This window comes from Podarcis pityusensis (genome assembly GCF_964106645.2).
Source record: "Podarcis pityusensis genome assembly, chromosome: 2".
Classification (NCBI taxonomy): Eukaryota; Metazoa; Chordata; class Lepidosauria; order Squamata; family Lacertidae; genus Podarcis; species Podarcis pityusensis.
Window position 1 is genome coordinate 118,506,194 of NC_138029.1, and position 22,078 is coordinate 118,528,271.

At 46.6% G+C, this 22,078-nt stretch overlaps 1 protein-coding gene across 1 annotated transcript; it reads left to right on the forward strand.

The window, feature by feature from the left end:
* Positions 1-367: 367 nt before the first annotated feature.
* On the forward strand, positions 368-18,518 carry LOC308465336 (uncharacterized protein; the record flags this gene model as incomplete). Its single annotated transcript, XM_080985209.1, has 9 exons — positions 368-479; positions 1,198-1,380; positions 1,932-2,002; positions 6,948-7,085; positions 9,858-9,977; positions 11,147-11,233; positions 12,219-12,241; positions 12,804-12,910; positions 13,944-18,518. 9 exons carry the CDS (start codon positions 368-370, stop codon positions 15,356-15,358), a joined length of 2,256 nt encoding a protein of 751 aa, XP_080841335.1. The 3' UTR covers positions 15,359-18,518.
* Between the last annotated feature and the right edge of the window lie 3,560 nt (positions 18,519-22,078).

The following is a 22,078-nucleotide window of genomic DNA, read 5'->3' on the forward strand; positions in this document are numbered from 1 at the left end:
ACTGTCCATCCATCTCATCCTCTGTCGTCCCCTTCTCCTTGTGCCTTGCCGTGGCGAAGGGGCTTGAATAACTCAGAGAAGCTATGAGCTATGCCGTGCAGGGCCACCCAAGATGGACAGGTCATAGTGGAGAGTTTTGACCAAACGTGATCCACCTGGAGCAGGAACCGCCAAGCCACTCCAGTATCCCTGCCAAGAAAACTCCATGGACAAAGACAACAGGCATGGATGAAGGGCGGTATACAAATTCGATGATGATGATGATGGGAGGGCCCTGGGCATAGCTGTCAACTTTGCCCTTTTCTTGCGAGGAATCCTATTTGGAATAATGGAATTTCCCTTTAAAAACAGGGAAACGTTTATAGCTATGGCCCTGGGGAAGCAGAAAGCCACGGATTCCTCTCCTTATTGCTCCCCTCCGCTCCGCTTCGCAGGGCAGCCGCGCCGGGTTTTGTCCCCGGGCGCTGTCCGTGTGAACGGTGAGCTCAGCCCGCGCCTCCGCCCGTCCCGGATCCCTGGACCCCGAGGGGCGCGGGAGACAGGCAGCGGGGAAAGAGGTCTCCTGTCCTTAAGCGGCGCGAAGCCGCGTCTAAACGGCGCCCCTTTAATCCGGTTTCAAACCGGTTTCCTGAAAAGAAACCAAACTCCAGATGCGGGGCGATGAGAAAGGCAGGAAGTAAAGAAACTATAAATGAAAACAAAAGCCCCCTGCTTTGAAGGTTTATCCCCCGCTGACTCTTTCTTCTCTGCAAAACTGGTCTCTGCTCCAGGCGCTTCTGCTCCGATCCCTTTGCAAAGCTCGCCGCGTCCATCGCCTCGCAAGGAACCCTGGGAGTTGTAGTCCCGGAGGCCGCGCGGAGAATGGCCGCGCCGGGCCTGCCGCCCTACAACTCCCAGGGTTCCGCGGGAGGGGAAGCGAGTGGGTGGCTAACCGGTTTAAGTTAGCAATGCAGACGTTCCTCCCAAAGACTCGGGGATTAGAGAAGCTGGACTCCGCTGGAGCAGCTCCGACAGATTTGCAGACTTAGTAGTATTATTTTTATTTTTATATCTATATTTATATTATTGATTTTTCCTCCCGCTTTCCTGCACAAGAAAGGATCTTTTAGCCTGCGGGCGGGGGAAGAAGAGAGGGGTGCACTTTGCACATGCTCAGAGGCATTCTCTTAAACGATTTCCGCCTTCCCCCGCCCCCAGCCCTGGGTGGGTGTGGGAGGGGGCGGGCTGGTGGGTGGGCGATCCTTGCAGGAAAGGGTAGCGGGGCGCGCTTTGCACATGCTCAGAAGGAGCCTGGCCTTCTCTGTTGCATCACCCTCCGCCTGCCGGAGGGACTTCTCGGCGCCTTCAGACGAGCTTGGCTGCGCTTCGCCATCCGTTTCCGTAGGTTGGGGTGCGGGGGGAAAGGGAAGATTTTTTGCACATGCTCTACAGCATTTTTTAATAATAGTAATAATAATAGTAATAATAATAATAGTAATAATAATAATAATAATAATAAACTCCTTCCGCCTCCGCCCGCAGCCACCTTTTCTTTTCCCTGAAATATTTTTTTTTGCGGGAGGGGGGAGTTGAAGTTAGGTTTTGCTTGCTTCCCGGGGAGAGCTGGGTGGTGCTACGATTTGCACTCTGCACGTGCTCAGGGGCTCGGCGCAGCAGCACGTGGGGCCTAGCGCTCTCGACCGAAGCGATTGCTCCTCCTGATTTTTCTGCTGATGCGGAAGGAGATCGAGAAGCAAATGTTCTACGATGGAGCCTTGGTAGCGCTGCAAACTTGAACTTACGACTTTTCTGCGCCCCCAGAGAGAGAGAACCGGGTTGCTTGCTTGCTTTTTCTCTCCCACCGCACCCCGCTTTCCCTTTCAACCATTTTTTAAAAAAAATTTAAAACTCCCTTTTCTTTTCTTTTCCTCCCCTCCCCTCTCCCCCACTAGGAGCAGAAAATTTCCGCAATCACTTTACCATGGACGCCGGAGTTGAAAAGGGTGCAGAAGAGAAAATTCAGGTAGGAATTATCAGGGAGGAAAGGGGAGCAGGCAAAGGTCCACATTCAACAAAGATAATTTCCTTTTAAAAAAATTAAAAAGCTGTATTAATTGGTCTGGATTAGAGCGTTGCTTTTGAATGGAGGAGTTTGCAGGTTCAAACCACAGCTGCATGGGTGTAGCCAAGGCGAGGCGGGGGAGCACCTGCCCCCCCCCAAATCAATTTTTTAAAAATCAATACAAATCTGAGGTTCTGCTCCCACATTTTATGGGGAAGGAAGGAAAATTAGTGGCAGAGAACCTGCTTTTTTTGCAGAAGGGCCCAGGTCCAAACACCAGTGGCATTTCCAGGTAGAATCATAGAGTTGGAAGGGACCCTGGGGGTCATCTAGTCCAACCCCCTAAAATGCAGGAATCTTTTGCCCAACGTGGAACTCGAACTCACAACCCTGAGATAAGAGCCTCCTGCTGTACCGGCTGAGCTATCCCAACTGGTAGGGCTGGGGAGGGGGGGGGGCGGTCTCCTGCCTGACACTCTGGAACGCTGCTGCCAGTCTGTGTTGACATTACTGAGGTAGATGGACCAAGGGTCTGATTCAATACATGGCAGCTCCCTTTGTTCCTAAATATCTGAGGACAGGCTGTAGCTCAATGGGAGAATGCGTGCTTTGTCCCAGGTTCAATCCCCAAAATCTCTTAAGTTGTTTTTTTTTTAGTTTTTTTTAAAGAGCATCTGATTGGCTGCCGTGAGAAAAGGGTGTTGAACTTTATCCAATAGCTGAGCTTTCTTATGTTCTAAAACAGTGGTTCTTCAAACTTTTTTCTCCAGGCCACACTTTCAGAATAAAAAATGTGCTCAGACCACACCAGTTTTTTATTTGATAAGAAATACTTTGGAAAGCAAAAGGAAACAACACCTTGCAGCGCTTCATTTATAACGTCAAACAAAACTACAGTGGTACTTCAGGTTAAGTACTTAATTTGTTCCGGAGGTCCGTTCTTAACCTGAAACTGTTCTTAACCTGAAGCACCAGTTTAGCTAATGGGGCCTCCTGCTGCCACCGTGCCGCCGAAGCACAATTTCTGTTCTCATCCTGAAGCAAAGTTCTTAACCCGAGGTAATATTTGTGGGTTAGCGGAGTCTGTAACCTGGAGCGTATGTAACCTGAGGTACCACTGTACTTTATAATGTAATCGTGCGATACTTAGAAAGTGTAAAACAATGCATCCACATAGCAACATGAATTATAAACGAGCCTCGTACCTTAAGTATGTATAGACTCAATGAGTCGTGAGCTTGCAGCATCACTCGATGCTGTTGCTCGCATTTTGAAAAAAAATATCTGGACATACTCTGCAAATAAATAAAATCATTTTGATGCTATACTACGTTGAAATGTTTAAATATTTCTTGGTGGTTCACAAACTGCACCTGGTTCAGAGCCTGGCAGCCAGGTTGCAAGTTGGTCTGGGCACACAATGGCAATCCTGGCCCAACTGCAGTGGCTACCAGTTAGTTTCAAAGTGCTGGTTTTGACCCATAAAGCCTTATGTGGATCAGGAACCCAATACCTCGACCGGGACATTTGCAGGGAAACCAAAATGCTTGTTTACAAAGCTATTGTACTACCAACCTTACTGTACGCTTGTGAAACACGGACCACTTATAAACGCCATCTCCAACTCCTCGAAAGATTCCATCAACGGTGTCTCTGAAATTTTTTTGCACATGACTTGGGAAGACAGGTGAACTAATGCCAGTGTACTGGAAGAAGCAAAGATCGCCAGTGTCAAAGCAATGATTCTTCAACATCAACTTCATTGGACTGGTCATGTTGTGCGGATGCCTGATGATCGTCTTCCAGAGCAACTACTCTATTCCTAACTTAAAAATGGAAAGCGTAATGCTGGTGGCCAACAAAAGAGGTTCAAAGACTCTCTCAAGACAAGTCTTTAAAAATGTAGTATAAACACTGATAACTGGGAAACACTGGCCTGCAAGCGCTCCAGTTGGAGAACAGCCTTTACCAAAAGTGTCATGGACTTTGAAGAAGCTCAAACTCAGAACAAAAGGGAGAAATGTGCTAAAAGGAAGGCACGCTTGGCAAATCCACACCATGATCAACTCCCGCCTTGAAACCTTTGTCCCCACTGTGGAAGGATGTGTGGATCCAGAATTGGCCTCCACAGTCACTTACAGATTCACTGTTAAAGCCTTATTCATGGAAGACAATCTTAATTGGCTACGAGTGATCACCAAAGAAGAAGAAGAAGAGAAGACCATGAGGACTACCTCTCTCCATTTGAACCTCCTGCAAACCCTGCGATCATCCATGTGAGAAATCTGCAGGATGGAAACATGAGAAACAGGCCTTTTCAGTGGTGGCTCCCAGTTTGGGGAATCCTCTCCCCAGGGACTCTCGCCTGCAGCGCTCTTTGTCGAGTTTTAAAAAAAATTCTGACCCTAAGTCTGAAAGGTTTTTAAGTATTTGTGGCTTGTCTAGGGCAGGGTCTGCTAGGCCCTGTGGTTATTTGTACGGAAGGTGTGTGTTCGTTTTTTGACTGTGTTTATTGTAATTGTTTCTGATATTTCTTTTTGTGTGTCTGTAAGTTGCTTTGAGCTGTTTTTATGAGTGAAGCGATTAGTAAGTATTAATAATGTCTGAGGAAGTACCATCCACCTTGGGCCCATAAAAAGCAAGTTGAGACTTTTGTGGGTAAGCTGAGAGCCTTTTTGGACCCTGGGAGATAACCTGGTGTGTCAGATGGAAAATGAATTGAGATATATATAGTAACTTTGTATTAAGGTAACTTTTTTATATGTAACTATATTTTGCACTTTTTTATTTAAGTTGTTGTTTCAGTTTTCTGTATACCACTTAGAGATATTTTTAATATATTAAGTGGTATAGAACTTAAATGATGATAATAATATTTTTAAATACAGCAAGTGTTGGGCCTTATCCCAATGAAGTACAATTAAATTTATTAAAACAGGAATAAAATACATGTTTCTATTTTTGTAATGTCCTTTGGAGACCGGCCAGACCTGCGTCCCAGACCAGTACATCACTACTCCCTGTTCCTTATCTTGAAACAATGTGTTTAACGTCTCCTGTTATAAAAATAAAACTTTGAATTGGTCCAACTTAATCAGTCTTCTAGATTAGTCAAACAAGTTGGTGTTCACAGCAAATGCTGTTTTTAGCACTGATGCTTTTAGTATGCCCAGATGCGAGCCAAGCACATTCTTGGTTTTGGTAATATGTCTTATGTAACTTCTATCCGGATACACTTTTTAAAAACAACCGTTGTTTGCTGTTTGATATAGTTTTATTAGATGTTGCTGAAATTGTTTTGCTTTAATGATAGTAAGCTAAGTTGAATCAAAATTGTTGCAGAAGTTGCAATGCATGTATTTTGGGCATACGATTTATCAAATCCTTTCATGTGGTTGGATATCTGTGGAATGTAATCTTGCTTTTCTTTGATAATGGTGGGGGGTGGGGGTGGGGAGTCTCCTTCCAAAGAAAAAAATGGCTACAAATATCCCTTTGTTTGAGCATCTCTCATCCCTTTTCCTTGTACAATTCTAGCTTTGCTGATTCTGGTAATTATGATTTAATTTCTCAACTCTGCTTCAAATCAATATTTTAGATTTGTAGTAATATTCATAACAATACTTTTATTTTTGTACGGCTTTTATGCCATTAGCCTCATTTATCTTCTTTTCTGTAGTGCTTAAGTTCTGAACAGGTCAAAACTGCATGGTGGTTGTGGGGAGAGAATGGGTGAGGACAGAATGGTCCCTGAGCTTTTTGGAGGAAGGAAGGGATAACTCAGCTTCCTCCCACCCCAGTTTATTATTTTCTTTATAAAAAATATTTATATACCATTGTATCATAAAAACACACCACTGCAGCTTACAGCGTTACAAAAATAAAAAACGGAGTAAAATAATAAAAATAAACATCAATAGACAGATGGCTAATGGCATGCAAAATAGTGTTTGATATTGAACACGGACTCTGGGGGGTTGGTCTTGTTTTTATTATTATTATTATTAATTGAATTTATATACCGCCCTATACCCAGAGGTCTCAGGATTGTTCACATAAAAAATATATATGAGCATACAGACAGTAAGGGTGGTAGTAGGATGCCAGAGGTGAACTTATTTTGGAAATAAGTTCTTGAGATTATTAGAAATGCACCACTCAGTCTATTACAGTGGTACCTTGGGTTAAGTACTTAATTCGTTCCGGAGGTCCGTACTTAACCTGAAACTGTTCTTAACCTGAAGCACCACTTTAGCTAATGGGGCCTCCTGCTGCTGCCACGCCGCCGGAGCATGATTTCTGTTCTTATCCTGAAGCAAAGTTCTTTACCTGAAGCACGATTTCTGAGTTAGCGGAGTGTGTAACCTGAAGCGTATGTAACCTGAAGCGTATGTAATCCGAGGCACCACTGCATAGTTATAGGAAAGAAGAGGTTAGTATTCCCCTCGATAAAGATGGAAGCTCTCCTAGTGGCTTTTAATACATGCGCATGATTTAAGCCACAGGGGTCAGCAAACTTTTTCAGCCATGGGCCGGTCCACTGTCCCTCAGACCTTGTAGAGGGCCGGACTATATTTTGAAAAGAAAAAAAAATGAACGAATTTCTATGCCCCACAAATAACTCAGATATGCATTTTAAATAAAAGCACACATTCTACTCATGTAGAAACATGCTGATTCCCGGACCATCTGCGGGCCAGATTGAGAAGGCGATTGGGCCGGATCCGGCCCCCGGGCCTTAGTTTGCCTACCCATGATTTAAGGCCTTGCCACGTAATTTGTGGCCTTTAATCAGTTGGGAAGAAGCTGTAGCATAGAGGAAATGTTTCAAAGGTAGAAACGTCCAGGTTCAGTTCCTGGCATCTTGAAGCAAATCAGCAAGCAGGTAACGTTTCTCTTTCTTCAGGTGGTGCCGAAGGAACGCCTCACCCTCCTTAAACAAAAGAGAGGAGACAGTGAAGCTAAGCCTGAGAAGCCAGCGGACAGCAAGAAGATGCTGACTGAAGAGAAAGCTGAAGCATCAGCTGCCACTGAGGAATTAAAGGTTAGAAACATCCTCTCCTGTTTTTCTAGGGCTCCGTAAGCCCTTGGCATGCTGCACAAAAAAAATTAGGAGATTATCTCTGTGATGTTAGGGTGCCAAAAGGCAAGAAAGAGATCTGAAAGCCTTTATGAGGAGGGGGTGTGGTTCAGTTGGCAGAACATCTCTTGTACGTTCCTGGGTTCAATCCTCAACATCTCCAAAAAGAATTGGGAATGTTCCCGGCCTGAGCCACTGGCCTTAAGTGTAGACAGTCCTGAGGTGCCTGGACCGATGTCCTGATTCGGTATGAGGCAGCTTTCTGTAACTCTGGCAAATATTCCCACCTCTGCACCAGTGTTAGTGTTGCAAGTATATATGGAATGCCTGTGGCCCACTCAGATTGTGTCCAAGAATTGACAGATGCAGCAGTGGAGAAAAAGAAGGCAAAGTTTATTGCTGAGCAGTAAAGACCCAGTGGAATCGTTTCCAGAGTCTGGGCCCCGCAGCCCCTGTGCATTGGGGTTTTATACCTGAGTACAAACAGCATAAAACATGACATAGTCGTATGTTGCAGCAAAAATCAAACCAGTGAGTGTGCACAAGCTCTTCCTCTGCCCATGTAAAGAATACGTCTGCTTTCCTCTGATGGTGCGTCAATTTGCCCTTTACCCTAATTTTCAGCAATAAAGAGGAAAAGAAACCTATTTGACCGTTGAAACCTGAATAACCCCCACCATCTGTTATTGACTTAGAACATTGCATTGTGGCTGGCTGTTTTTTCCTGTTCCCTAACTCAGAGTCGGTCACGACTGGACCTAATGGTCAGGGGTCCCTTTACCTTTACCTAACTCAGCCCGATCTTGTGAGCCTGAGAAGCTGTCTGGAGAAAGATCCCTATAGAAAAATGCCAAAACATCAGATTTATTGTTTCCTTCAAGCACAGTAGCGGGGCAGAGAGAGAAATAGGGCAGAGGGCAACTTTTGGATTTTTAAGATCTAAGCACTTTAGTTCTGCTGAAGCTTTAGCGATTCAAACCTCATTAGGATACATGGATATATAAAAATCATCATTAGGATATATGGTTATATATGGATATATGATTATATAGAAATCATAAGGGTAAAATTCTTCCAGGTGGTCTTGCCACATTAGAAAACTCAAATATATAAGCTAGGCGTCAAACGGCTCCTTAAAAACCAGGGTTACAGTTGCCAAAACAGAACGCCTAGGTGCCATTTCTGGGCCAGGCGGCTCGACAGTTGTATTTTTCAATGCAACGTTTGCGTTCCTGAAATTCATTCCAATTGTGCAGATAAAATATAGCAGATATAATTCTACAGGATGTGAAAACGGTCAAGATCCAATGATCCCCAGGCATTCACCTCCAGATGGTGGAGACATCAGGCGCCATCCTGGCACCCTGGAATCTTTACTCGGTTGCAAGTGGCCAATAACCAGGTGCAAAATACGCCTGGAGAATTTCAAACGCTTCTTTGCACCAATGCTGCTGGTTCCAGAGATAACTGGAAAAGGACCTGTAGCTGGTTTTCCTCACCCCAGTTAGGCACAATTCAACTTCTTGGAATGGAAATGCAAGATATCTTTCTATTTGTGACGTCCTTCAGAGGCAAGCCAGACCGCCATACCAGACTGGTTCTCCACCACTTCCCCATCTTGAACCAAGGCGGTTATGTCTCACCTCCTCCTTTAAAAAGAAAGCCTGGAATAGGGCTTTATAGATTACTTAGTTGTCTTCACAGCAGATGCTATTTTTAGCGTTGATATTTTTGGCATGCTCAGATGTGAGCCAAGCACATTCTTGTGTAATTTAGGATTTGATAATGCGTCCACGTAACTTCTGTCCAGATACGCTTTATAAAAATAGCAGTTGTTTGCATTTGATGTCATTTTATTAGTCATTGCTAAAATTATTTGGTCTGAGAGTAGCAAACTGTTTCATCAGAATTATTGCAGAAGTTGCTTATGATTTATCAACTCCTGCAGTATAGAAGGAACTTTGGAAATCGGACATAAGCCTAACAACCAGCTAAACCAGTAAACGATTCCTATAGGCCCTTCGGATGCTGTTGGACTCTGAATCCCATCAGCCACCCAGCCAGCACGGCCATGGATGATGGGACTTGTAGTCCAGGAACGTCTGAAGGGCAACAGGTTCCACATCTGTGAAGTAGGAGATAAAACCTGGCCTAGCCACATCTGGAAGGTTGCCCATCCCTTGTGTAAGCTGTTAAATGTAATAACACTGTAAAACAAAAACACACCACAAAGCTGGTCCGAGGTGTGAGTGGTTCTACCTGGTGGTTTGCTTCAGACAGTGGACCATTTTTCTGGGCTTATCAGACAGCTTGTGTCTGATTTCCAAGCTACTCAAAGTATATCTATGTCACTGCAAGATGCAGAGGTACATGTACATCGAGTTGAGGTGCTGGCCTGTGGATTGTTTAAACCATGGTTTCCTGTTACACCCATACCAGGAAACTGATTTAATCCCCAGTTATGAAACCAGGACTGATTTCTAACTAGTAATTCAGCCACGTGCCCAGTAAACCATGGTTTCTGTCAGAGAAGGTGGAGCCTGTGACCGACATTTGCACAAATGGCAGACAGAATAATGCAAGCCGGATTCATAAGGGAACACTCCATGATGACCCTACTGCTGTTGCTTGCTGAAACCTTTTTAAACCACAGAAACTGCCTTGGTGATCAGGAATGTTATTCCAGATCAGATCCTAAGGGTTTCATTCTTTCTCCTTCCCACCTCCCATTTTCAGCACGAGAAATTGCAGGAGAGTCCGTTAGATATCATAAGCGAGAAGGTTAAAGACGAAAGCAGCAGCGACGAACTGATGATCGAGGATCCTACGGAAGAGGAAAGCGGAAACAGCAACGAGGTACTGATCAGCCGGAGGGGTGGTTTTTCTTTAGGGTTGTGGCTAAATTTTCCTGGAAATACAGGCAGAAATATTTTCCTGGAAATAAAGGAGGAAAAAATTATTCAGTAGTCCTTCCAAGACCATCAGCAATTTTCAAGTGGTCTGCTGGGGAAAGGGGGCAGGGAGTTTGGGAATTTTGTTTGTCAGTGTTGATACCTTGAATTGGGCTTGGCAACTGGCAAGCAGTTGCAGGAATAAGCCATGATACAATCAGTGCAATCCCTGTTAAGGCTTCTGCACATATCACCACTATGGGCCAAGAGTTTGATGGCACAATGATTTTTAATCTCTGCTAAACCAGCATCCCAAGGCCATTTGCGCGGAAGAGAATACAACGAATGCTTTTTAAACTTAAAGCCCTAACAAGTGGCCGCTTGTGGTGAAGACCCATTTAGTCAGCCGGGAAAGACTGTTGGAACCAAAATGAGATTTGATCGCTTCCAGGAAGTGGGTGCTTGTTGTATCTCGACCAGAGTGCTATTCCACAGAACAGGGGTTGCCACACTAAAAGCCCTGTGCCAGGTTACTCCTGAGGCCTTTGGGAATTTTAGGATAAAAACATTCCTGCAGACTGCAGCGTGATCTACTTGGGTGTAAAAGGGATAAGGCAGTCTCCCAAGTAAAGTGGTCCTGAGCTGTATGAGGGTCTTACATGTTAGTACCAACACGTATACAGTCATACCTTGGAAGTCGAATGGAATCCATTCCGGAAGTCCGTTTGACTTCCAAAACGTTCAGAAACCAAAGCACGGCTTCTGATTGGCTGCAGGAAGCCCCTGCAGCCAGTTGGAAGCCCCTTAGGACATTTGTGTTCCAAAGAGCGTTCACAAACCGGAACACTCACTTCCAGGTTTGCGGCGTTTGGGAGCCACAACGTCTGAGTACCATGGCATTTGGGATCCAAGGTACAACTGTATATCATAGCTGAAGTGGCTGAAAATGTGGATAGACTTTGTGGCTAGGTTGGGATGAAAACTGAAGAGGGACACTAGGAGAGTGTCTGGCCACACAAATTCTTAATCTTCATAGTAACTGGAGCTGCATATTTCTTTAAAAAGGAAATCCTCAAAAGGAGGAAGCGGCGGCCGTTGGTTTCTGTTGATCTTAGTAATTTTATTCATTGGAAGGTGTTGCTGGATTCCGAAGCAATGGACCTGAGGAAAGAGAAGAAGGAAGAAGATGGAGAAGACGGAAACAGCAGTGAGGAGATAGTGGTAAGGTTTTTGGGGGGGATGGAGTTCAGTAGGGTAAACAGACTCAATAGTTAATCTGACACAGGTGGGCAGATTCCTTATTGACCCAAAACACGGAGCCAGACCGGCTATCATAAATTACAGGGATTGCTAGCATACTGCCCAAGGATGCCAGCCTGCCTGCCAGTACCTCCAGCAGTGGCACCTGCAAAAGGCCTTTGTAAATATCCCCAGAAAAATCCACAATGTACAGGAGACCCTTTGCTCTTCTTGCCAAATTCCTGTTGCACTGCCTCAGCTTCTCCTAAATTAAAAACTCCCTCTTAAACGTGCCCACATTTCATTGGATGAGAGGACTGGGCTCCTTCCCTTCTGCGCTGAACAGGGGAGAGGTGCAAAGAGCTTCTCCCTGTGACTGGCGGGGGTTGATGTGGGTGCCTCTTCCCCCATTGATTGGGGGGCATTCCCACATCATCTTGGGGTCCTGTTTCTTTTTTTTGCTCATCAGTGTTACACCATGCCACCATGGCGGCCATTTTGTGACTGGTGCCCCCGGCACTTTCTCAACCTCTTTAATATCTATATATTTATTATCTATATATTTTAAAAAGGAGAAAGAAAATGTGTTACTACTGCAGTAACTGTCCAGTTATTATCCAGTGTCAGTGAGTTCCACAGCTGCTGTCCATTTTTATTAGCTCCTTTTTCCAAACGAACATTAAAAACAAGTGCAAAAGAACAATCTAAAATTTTCACCCAAGACCTCCGTACAGGCTTGCGTCCCGGGAAGGTCACTTTGGTACTGCAGTTTGACTTCACCCCTGGAAGTGCACTCCATTGCCCCTTGGGACAGAGGCCAACAACCTGCTGCCTGTTGCTCTTGCTGGGCTCTCATTTTTTGTAAGAAAGTGAACAATTTTTCCCTGTACAGCTCATGGTTTGTACCTTTCTCTCTCTCTCTCTCCCTCCCTCTCTCCCCCCCTCCGCCAACACCCTTCCCTTGCAGGATTCGGGAAGCATTGAAATCAGGTAAGAATCTGCCTGCTTTAGGGCTTTTTTCCCAGAGGTGGGGGTGGGAATCGTCATACTTGTGTACATCTGACGCCCCATCCGTACCATACATTCAAAGCAGTATTGTGCCAATTTAAACAGCCATGGCTTCCCCCAAAGAATCCTGGGAAGTGAAATTAATGGGCCTACAATAGCCATGTCCATTAAGAGCCAGCATAGGGTGTTGGGGCCTGGGAAATCAGGGTCGAGTCGTAAGATAGAACGACCTACGACCTTCCAGGTGTTGCTGGAATCCCAGTTTGCCACCATCTCTGGCCATGCTGGCTGGGGCCAGTGGGAGTCCAGCCTTACCCCTGTTGCCCATCTTTCCTGCAAAGAACGGAAAAATAAAACACTTCTCTGAGGTATTTTGTGCTGAAGGTCATGACAGGGATATGAACCCAGAACCTCTTGTGCGTTAAGGAGGCTTTCTATTAATGTAGAGTCTTTTTCTGCTGTTCAAACTTAAAGCTATTTACATGCTTCATTTTCTGTTTACATATTCCCCCACTCCTCTCTCCCACTGCCTCATAATCCTCAGGGAAGAAGAGGACACTCTGGCGCAGAGACTTGAGGAGCTCAAACGGAAATACGGTGATCTCTGTCAGAACAGCCCTGCCTTCCAGGAGATGATGCTGAGACTCAAAGGTCTGCATCTTCCACTCAGCGTTGGGCAGACAGACATTTGTTTATTAAGGGTTTGGGGATTTTTAGCTCTGAAGGGGGAACAAGGGTCCCAGGGTGGGTGCCCTTTAAATGCATGTCCCTTAGCTGCTTAGATCTCTCTTTGCGGTGAGCTGCCTAGTTTGCTTCCTCTTTTATTTGAAACATTTTTGCTCCACTCTTTAGTCAAAAATGCTCAAGAGTGACTTGGAAAAGATCAGTCGTAAGAGGGTCGGCCCTCAATCCGAAAAACACAACGCATGTGGAAAAAGTGATGGGGAGGGGGGAAGGAAAAAAGCAACTGCACCTGTTCCTTGAAGTTGCAGTTCTTATAATGACTAGCTCAGATAGATAATTACTATTTATACCCCACCCATCCGGCTGGGTTTCCCCAGCCTCTGTGGGCGGCTCCCAACAGAATATTAAAAACACAACCAAACATTTAAAAATTCCCTAAACAGGGCTGTCTTCAGATGTCTTCTAAAAGTCAGATAGTTGTTTATCTCCTTGACATCCATGGGGGAGGTGTTCCACAGGGCGGGTGCCACTACTGAGAAGGCCCTCTGCCTGGTTCCCTATAGCCTCACTTCTCACAGGGAGGGAACCGCCAGAAGGCCCTCGGAGCTGGACCTCAGTGTCTGGGCTGAACGAGTTCAGGTAGCTTGATGGATTGGCTGCTAGTTGATGTCAGTTCAAGGATGGCCAAATGCAGTCAGGCTTCCTCAGCAGCGGCGATGGAGTAGCCTAATGGACTGGCTGCCACTAGGTAATTTAATTTAAGTTGCCAGCTTGATTTCAGTTCTATCTTTGCAGCAGGAGTAGATCTGCTGAAATGAGTGGACCTCATACTTAGCCGCTTTCGTAGATTTCAGTGGGTCTGAAACGCAACCCATGAGGACTAGAACCTTGCTTCCAAACGGCGCCTGCAATAATATCTACCTTTGCTTAGCCAAATCTGCTGCTGCTGCTGCTCCGTTTGATGAATTCTCTCCCTGTCTTAACGCTCTCATCCCTGCAGCCGGCTGGTTAGGCCACAGCAAGGAAGGGGAGCCTTCTCTGGGGAGCTCGGAGCGGCTGCAGCTGAACCGGATGATGTGGGGGGGAGACGAGGTCAGCTTCCCCCGGGGGGACGGCCAGGCCGGAGCGTCCGAGGGCCACTCTCTGGACAGCCGGGGACCAATTTCCATCCCTTTCGGCAGGGGCTTCTTCGACTTCAGCGAGTTTGCCGTGCAGCAGAGCTTCTTGCAGAAGAAGGGTCTCCCGGAGGTCTCGAAGGGCTATGGGGTGGTGGGCCTGAGCCCGGGCGCCGCGAAACCCCCGCCGGCCGAGAAGCCCTACAAGTGCAACGAGTGCGGGAAGAGCTTTGGCAAGCGGTCGACGCTGAACACGCACGGGCGGACGCACACGGGCGAGAAGCCCTTCAAGTGCTCCCACTGCGACAAGCGCTTCAGCCAGAGCTCCCACCTGCAGCTGCACGAGCGGACCCACACCGGCGAGAAGCCCTACAAGTGCCTCCTGTGCGAGAAGAGCTACAACCAGCGCTCCAGCCTCATCATCCACGAGCGCAGCCACACCGGGGAGAAGCCGTACACCTGCCTCGAGTGCGGGAAGAGCTTCAGCCAGAAGGCCACGCTGGTCCTGCACGAGAAGAGCCACCGGGGCGAGAAGCCCTACAAGTGCCTGGAGTGCGGCAAGGGCTTCAGCCTTAGTGCAGACCTCATCCGCCACCAGAGCATCCACACCGGCGAGAAGCCCTACACCTGCTCCGAGTGCGGGAAGAGCTTCAGCCAGAACTCGCACCTCATGGCCCACATCCGGACCCACACGGGCGAGAAGCCCCACAAGTGCCTGGAGTGCGGCAAGGGCTTCAACTGGACCTCGGAGCTCGTCGCCCACGAGCGGACCCACACGGGCGAGAAGCCCTACCAGTGCCTCTACTGCGAGAAGAGCTTCAGCGTGCGCTCCAGCCTCAGCAAGCACGAGCGGACCCACACCGGCGAGAAGCCCTACATCTGCCTGCAGTGCGGCAAGGGCTTCATCCAGCGCTCCAGCCTGGTGGCGCACGAGCGCTCCCACACCGGCGAGAAGCCCTACATGTGCCTGGGCTGCGGGAAGTGCTTCCGCGAGAGCTCCCAGCTCATCGCCCACGAGCGGACGCACACCAGCGAGAAGCCCTACGTCTGCCCCGAGTGCGGGAGCTGCTTCAAGGCCAAGGCGGCCCTCATCCGGCACCAGCGTTGCCACCTGGGCCTCAACTCTTTCATATGCGCGGACTGCGGGAAGATCTTCTCGTCGGCCGCCGAGAGCCCAGAGAAATGCCCCGAGTGCGTCAACCTGGGCCTAATGGCCGACCTCGCACAAGCCTCCGGAGAGGCCTACCTAGAGGGGGCAGAAGGAGAAGGAGGAGAAGACGGAAGTGAGGTGAAGATATGAGAAGCGTTTTTTACTTTCCTCTTGGCCGGTGACCTCTTGCACCCTCTTTCAGGTGAAAGGATGGCGTCAAAGAACTGTGCCACAGCTGAGGGTGAACTCTGGTCTGGTCACTGAAGGAAGAGCCGGTGGGCACGGTTGCCTTCTCCAAACATAGCTGTGAAAAGGATGGGGCGGCCCTCCCCTCCATTTTGGGCTAACTGCTTCCTTCTCTTTCCTTCTCCTCTTTTTTCTGGCCCTACGGCTCTCCCTTCTCCATGTTGGGCTTGGTAAGGAAGGGGCGCTATAGAGGTGTGAGGCTGCTGCCTAGCAACAGCCCACCATGTTCTTCATTGGCCTCCCAGGAAGCAGGAAAAGGTCTGTGCAAGAACAGGCCCGAATGCCTAACGGTTCTCTCCTTGTGGCAAAACAATGGACATTTTCAGACCACTGGGCGAGGAAAGCATGGGGTATGGGGGGAGAGAAGATTGTGTATAAGAAGGAGGGATGGTGACGTGGTTTGAGGCCTACCCTATTAGTCTCGCCCTCAACTCTTGCCTCATTTTGTTTTTATCTGGTGAGGAGGGTTTGGCGTGGCAGTTAGGCAGCCATTTTAGCATTGATTCATGCTGTGGCTTGGCCCAGATAACCCCCTCGCTGTCAAGCCCTAACCGGACTGCAACGTTGCTTGGATTTGGCAAATGAATTTCGCCCGGGCTTTGCTTTCCGCAGAATAAGTTTATGAAGAACTGCCCATCAGGACAAGGTGGACCCAAGCTGGGGTGGCAGAATGGGAATAGCACTGACCGCCAATCTGAGCCGGCCGAGGTGCCGGTCCATGTGTTGGCACACGGCAAAGGATTCGAATCCATGCCGGCCATTTTACCCTGAGAAATGGGTTGGAACCGTGGCAGCATAATAGGAATGGACCAGGAACAGAAGCAAAACTGGCTTTCTTTTTTAGATGAATTACGTTTTGATTGTAGGAAATGAATTCAATTTTTTGTCTTGTTTAGCATCTGGCTTGGGTAGCAGTCTCAACTAGCGGTGTATGTGATATTATTTATTTATATATATATATATATGTACGTCTGTGAACTGTCTCCTCTTTGTCACGCTGAGGGTAGGCTTTTTGCTGGGGCATTTTTATCCTGTCTCACATACATTTTTCAAACATCTCCAGACTGCTGGAATGGGCACAGAATTGGACTTTAATTTAGAGATGTAGCAGGATGCGGTGGTAGAATCCAGAAAAGGGTCTAACACCACTCCCCCCGCCTTTTGAATCACACAGATATGTTTGGTTGAAAGGAGAAAGCTAGCAGATAAGGGGGGAAAGAGTCTAGCCCAGACCACTTCTTGCAAGGGAGTTTGTTAAGTGAGGAATCATTTTTTAGAAGTTACAGCCCCATTTTACACTTCAGGACTCTGCCACCTCATTCCATTCTTTGTGGAGACAAGGCCTTAGAGCAGAGATGGGGAACCTCTGGCCTTAAATATGGTGTTGGACTCCATTTCCCATCAACACCAGCCTGCAGAGCAGCTGGGCATGATGGCAGTTGTAGTCCAGCAACACCCGGGAGGACAACCGTTTTTGCCATTTCTGCCTCGGGAGACTGTCAGCACCTCATACCAGGTTCAAGGAACCTTTGGGTGTTGCTGAACTACAATCCCCTGGCTACTGGCCATGCTTACTGGGGCGGTGGGAGTTGTAGTTCCTCACACCGGTTTTAGACAATTGGGCGCCAGCCCAAAGAATCATGGGAGTTTCTGTGAAAGGGACAAAGAGTTTCTCCAGCAAATAATTGTCAGCAACCTTCCCCAGCCTGGTGCCCTCCAGATTTTGTTGGACTCCGGTCATCCCTGACCATTGCCGTGCTTCCTGAGGCAACATTTGGCTCTCCAGATGTTGATGAACTGCATCTCCCATCAGCCCCCGCAAGGGTGACCCAGGAATGCTGGGTGTTGTAGTCCAACAGCAGGGTACCATTTCCTCATCTTGGCCTTAGAAGGGCTATTGAAGGCCTCATAGGAAGGGCCACCCCCCCTTCACCCCACTCCTGAGCTGCTCGACTGCGGGGTGGGGATCTTGAGTGATCCTTTCCCCTCTAACGCCGGTTCAACAAATCTTGACTTAGATTGACTTGGTTCAGAAGTAGTCCCTTTTTCAGATGTGGGTACTATTATCTCATGGCCCAGATGCCTCGTTTGAAAGTAGAAATTCAGTGTCGGATTCTCCCTTTACGTGACGAGCTTTCAAGCCAGGGAGAAGAGTGGATTTAGAAGTCTGGCACCCATGTGCTTCAGATACTGGAAAAAGATTATAAAGAGGGAGAAAAGCACAGGTGCCTTTTCAAATAAGTAATGTCCCTCTGCGTGTGATGTTTCTGTCACTTATTTCAGATAAACACATAACTGTGGAGAATCTATGCCGGTATTCGGGAAAGGCCTCTTTGGAGTGTGGCATCTGACGGGGACCCTTTACTAGATCCCAAATACAGGAATCTGCGGTCTGAAAGTTGTGTGGTTACCTAAAAAAAAATAACCACAGAAGGAAGAATCACACATTTCATTCCCGCCAGCAATTATAGGAGGTGAAATTGTGACCCTCCAGAGGATTGTTCGACTCCAACTCCCATTAGGCCTGCAGCCACCATGGGTTGGAGGGTGTTGGGATTTGTAGTCCCACAACCTCTGGAGGGCCACAGGATCCCCAGCCCTGATCTGTATCTGCACCACCAGAATCTTCACTGGTGTACGCAAGACACAGGGAGCTTGCAGCCTTCAGTATGTTTTTGAACTCTCAGCTCCCATCCCCAGCCTGCATGGAAAATGGTCACGAATAATGGGAGTTGTAGACCATGTTTGGAGGGCCACAGGTTCCTGTGTTGCATTCTAGGGTTTATTTAAGGCCATGAATTTCCCCTGAAAAATTGGACGCTACTAGCAAGAAAGGGGAGATGTTACTGAACAGCCCTAACAAACAAACCGACTGCCTGTGTGTAGCTCTTTTTAATCCCTTTTTGCTGATTTTTGTTTTATTTTATAAAATAGTATTGTTCGCTTTCTCTTTCTCTTCATCTCTAGCTTTCCTTTGAATACAAATATGCTTTGTTTTGAATACCTTTCTGCCTCTTTTTCTGCTTTATTTCTTAAGCTGAATAAAATGATCTTTGCAAAAGCAGGATGTTTCCATGCTGGTTGTCTTGCCACACCGTTGGACTCCAACTCTCAGCATCCCTAACCTTTCTGGCTGTGCCTGATGGGTGTCGGAGCGCCATCTGGAGGGGGCTTCCCTGTCCTAATGATTAAAAAATATATACATTATTTAAGTCAAGACTCTTGATCTATGTCGATAAGATGTAAAAGGTAAAGGGACCCCTGACCATTAGGTCCAGTCGTGGCTGACTCTGGGGTTGCGGCGCTCATCTCGCTTTACTGGCTGAGGGGGCCGGCGTACAGCTTCCGGGTCATGTGGCCAGCATGACTAAGCCGCTTCTGGCGAACCAGAGCAGCGCACGGAAATGCCGTTTACGTTCCCGCCAGAGCGGTACCTATTTATCTACTTGCACTTTGACGTGCTTTTGAACTGCTATGTTGGCAGTAGCAGGGACCGAGCAATGGGAGCTCACCCCGTCGTGGGGATTTGAACCACTGACCTTCTGATCGGCAAGCCCAAGAGGCTCTAGTTTAACCCACAGTGCCACCCGCGTCCCATAGATAAGATGCACACACAAACACCCCAACTTGGAATAAATTTGTTTATAGACTTCTTTTTCCAAAGAATTTAAAGCAGAGCTTTCCAAACTTCTCATGTTGGTGACACACTTTTTAGACATGCACCATTTTGTGACACAGTAATTCAGTTTTACTAGCAAACCAGAGGTTAAACTAACCCTTTTCTAGCCCCCAGGAGAATTTGCGTGACAGACCTTCACACTGCAGTCGACGCACTAACATGTCGCGACACACCGTTGGGAAAGCTCTGATTTAAAGGCTCTGTTCCCCCCACCATTTTATCCTTCCAACAATCCTTTGAGATAGATGAGGGTGACTTACCTCACAAAACGTCACCCAGTGAGCTTCATAGCTGAGGGAGGGGTGGGGATTTGAACCGGGGTCTCTTAAAAAGCACAATGCCAAACCCAGCCACAATTTGAGAAACCACCATTGGGTGGGATGTGTTGGGTGCCTCGGTTTTAGTCAAGATCCCATCTGTGGATGAAACCAATTTAACACTTGCTGTAAATTAATGGAGAACAGTCCTTCAGCCCATGATGTTCCCTTCAGTACAGTGGTACCTCGGGTTAAGAACTTTGCTTCAGGATGAGAACAGAAATTGCATGATTGATGGCGCAGTGGCAGCGGGAGGCCTCATTAGCTAAAGTGGTACCTCAGATTAAGAAAAGCTTCAGGTCAAGAATGGATCTCCAGAACAAATTAAGTTCTTAACCCGAGGTACCACTGTACTATCGGTAGCTGTGGGGACTAGCCCACGGCCTTCCAGTTGTTGCTGAACTACAACTCCCAGTCAGGGATTATGGGAGTCGCAACCCTGCATCTAGAGGCTGTGTCGACACCTGGGAAACTCATGCTATGCCAGCTACAGCTGGTGAGGTTTGGAAGGGCAGCAACTTGGGCAAGGAGTGCCCTTCAGGCATTACAGAAGAATCCTTGAAGGCTGATGGCAGCAGTTCCCAGGGGATGGTTCAGGATCCTACAGTGACAGGGGACTCTCTGCAAAGGACCAGGAAGCAAGTCCCTCTCTGTGCTGCTTTTGGCCTTTGCCTCTGAACAGTCTTGGCTCAGAGCCATAACACCAAGAAAATCAAAAATTGTTACAACCCACCTGTACCAAACACCCCATTCCAAATTTCCTCTCCACATAAAACCTGGCAATAATAAATTTCCATTTTGTGTGGCTAGGAGTGGTTCCAGCGGAACTCTTGGGGAGATAGGAAGCTTCGTAGTAATCTGCCTTATGCGGAGTCAGACCACTGGTCCATCTAGCTCAATACTGTCTACACTGACTGGCAGCAGCTGTCCAGGTTTTCAAGCAGAAATCCTTCCCAGACCTAAACTGGAGATGCCTGTGTTTGAATTTGGGATTTTCTGCATCCAGAGCAGGCATTCCTTGAGCTACATTCCCTTCCCTTCAGAGCTGTCATGTGTTGACTAGCTGGAGGGCAAGTTAATCTTGAAATTCTTCTCTGGCACAAATTTTTAATCTCAGCCGGAGAGTAGTTTGGCATTCTGATGCCCATCTCTTATTTGAGGTGGGCATTACTAGCCGCCTTTCACTCTGCTCTCATTTCGGATACGTCAAGCTTTACCACATCTCTTGTTCTGATTCTCCACAGTCAAGGAAGTTTATATTGAAAGCTGGCAGGTAGTATTAATATCCCTAGCTGTCTCCTAACAGGTGCACCGCAGGATGGAGAAATTCAAAAAGCAAGCTTACACCCATCGCTGCAGCACCCGTTGAATTCTGCCTGTGTCACATGCTCTCTGTTTCTGTAATCCACTTGCCTTGCTGCTGAGATCGCTTTTGTTTTTGATTGTTTTAAAAGACTTTTATACAGTGGCTAAATTCGTGTGGTCAGGGGAAAACCCAAGAATAAAACACAAAATAATGATAGATAAGAAGGAGAGAGGAGGATTTGGCCTCCCTGACATGGAGTTATATCATGATGCGGTGGGTCTGACCTGGCTAAAAGAATGGATCAAATTAGATGACTCGGATGTATTGGATTTAGAGGGAGTAGAGACGAGATTTGGATGGCATGCCTGTCTAATAGATGAAAAAGTCAAAGTGCATAAAGGCTTCCTAGGGCATATAGTTAGAAAGTCTATATATAAAATATGGGAGAAATAGAAAAGACTCCTAGAACCGAAAACTCCCTGGTGGGCATCGCCAGCAGAAATTGTCGCAGTGAAAAAATTAAATATGAAAGAAAACTGGGCTACCTATAAAATGGTATTAAAGGAAGAAAACGGAGAATTGGAATTAAAGGATTATACAGAAATTAAAGCTCATATTAGTGATTGGTTTCAATATATTCAAATTAAGTACAGATTAGCGAAAGACAAAAAGTTAGGATTTGAAAAAGAAATATCAAAATTCGATAAATACTTAATACAAGAAAAATAAAAAAAAATCTAAATTGTATAATTTGATTTTAGAGTGGGAAACAAAGGATGAATTGGTTAAAGCATCAGTGATCAAATGGGCGCAAGATACTGGGGAAAATATTATGTTTGAACAATGGGAAAAATTGTGGAAGGAAGATATGAAATTCACTATGTGTTATATATTGAAAGAAAATTATCTCAAAATGCAACACAGATGGTATTTAACACCTGAAAGAATAGGAAAGAATAGCAAAAATGAATAAAAATTGTAGCGATGTCTGCTGGCGATGCAACACTGGAAAAGGTACTATGATACATATATGGTGGAATTGTTTAAACATCAAACAATTTTGGGAAACAGTATATAACGAAATGAAAAAAAATGTTCAGTTATTCATTTAGGAAAACACCAGAAGGTTTTTTATTGGGAACAGTACCAGGAAGCCTAAAGGAAGAAGACAAGACCTTATATTTATACGCAACGGTAGCCGCAGGGCTATTGATTGCGAAAAATTGGAAAAGTGGTACTGTACCAACAAAGATAGAGTGGCTTGCCAAATTATTGGAGTACTACAATATATCCAAAACAATGGGAGAAATTGGAAGGATCTC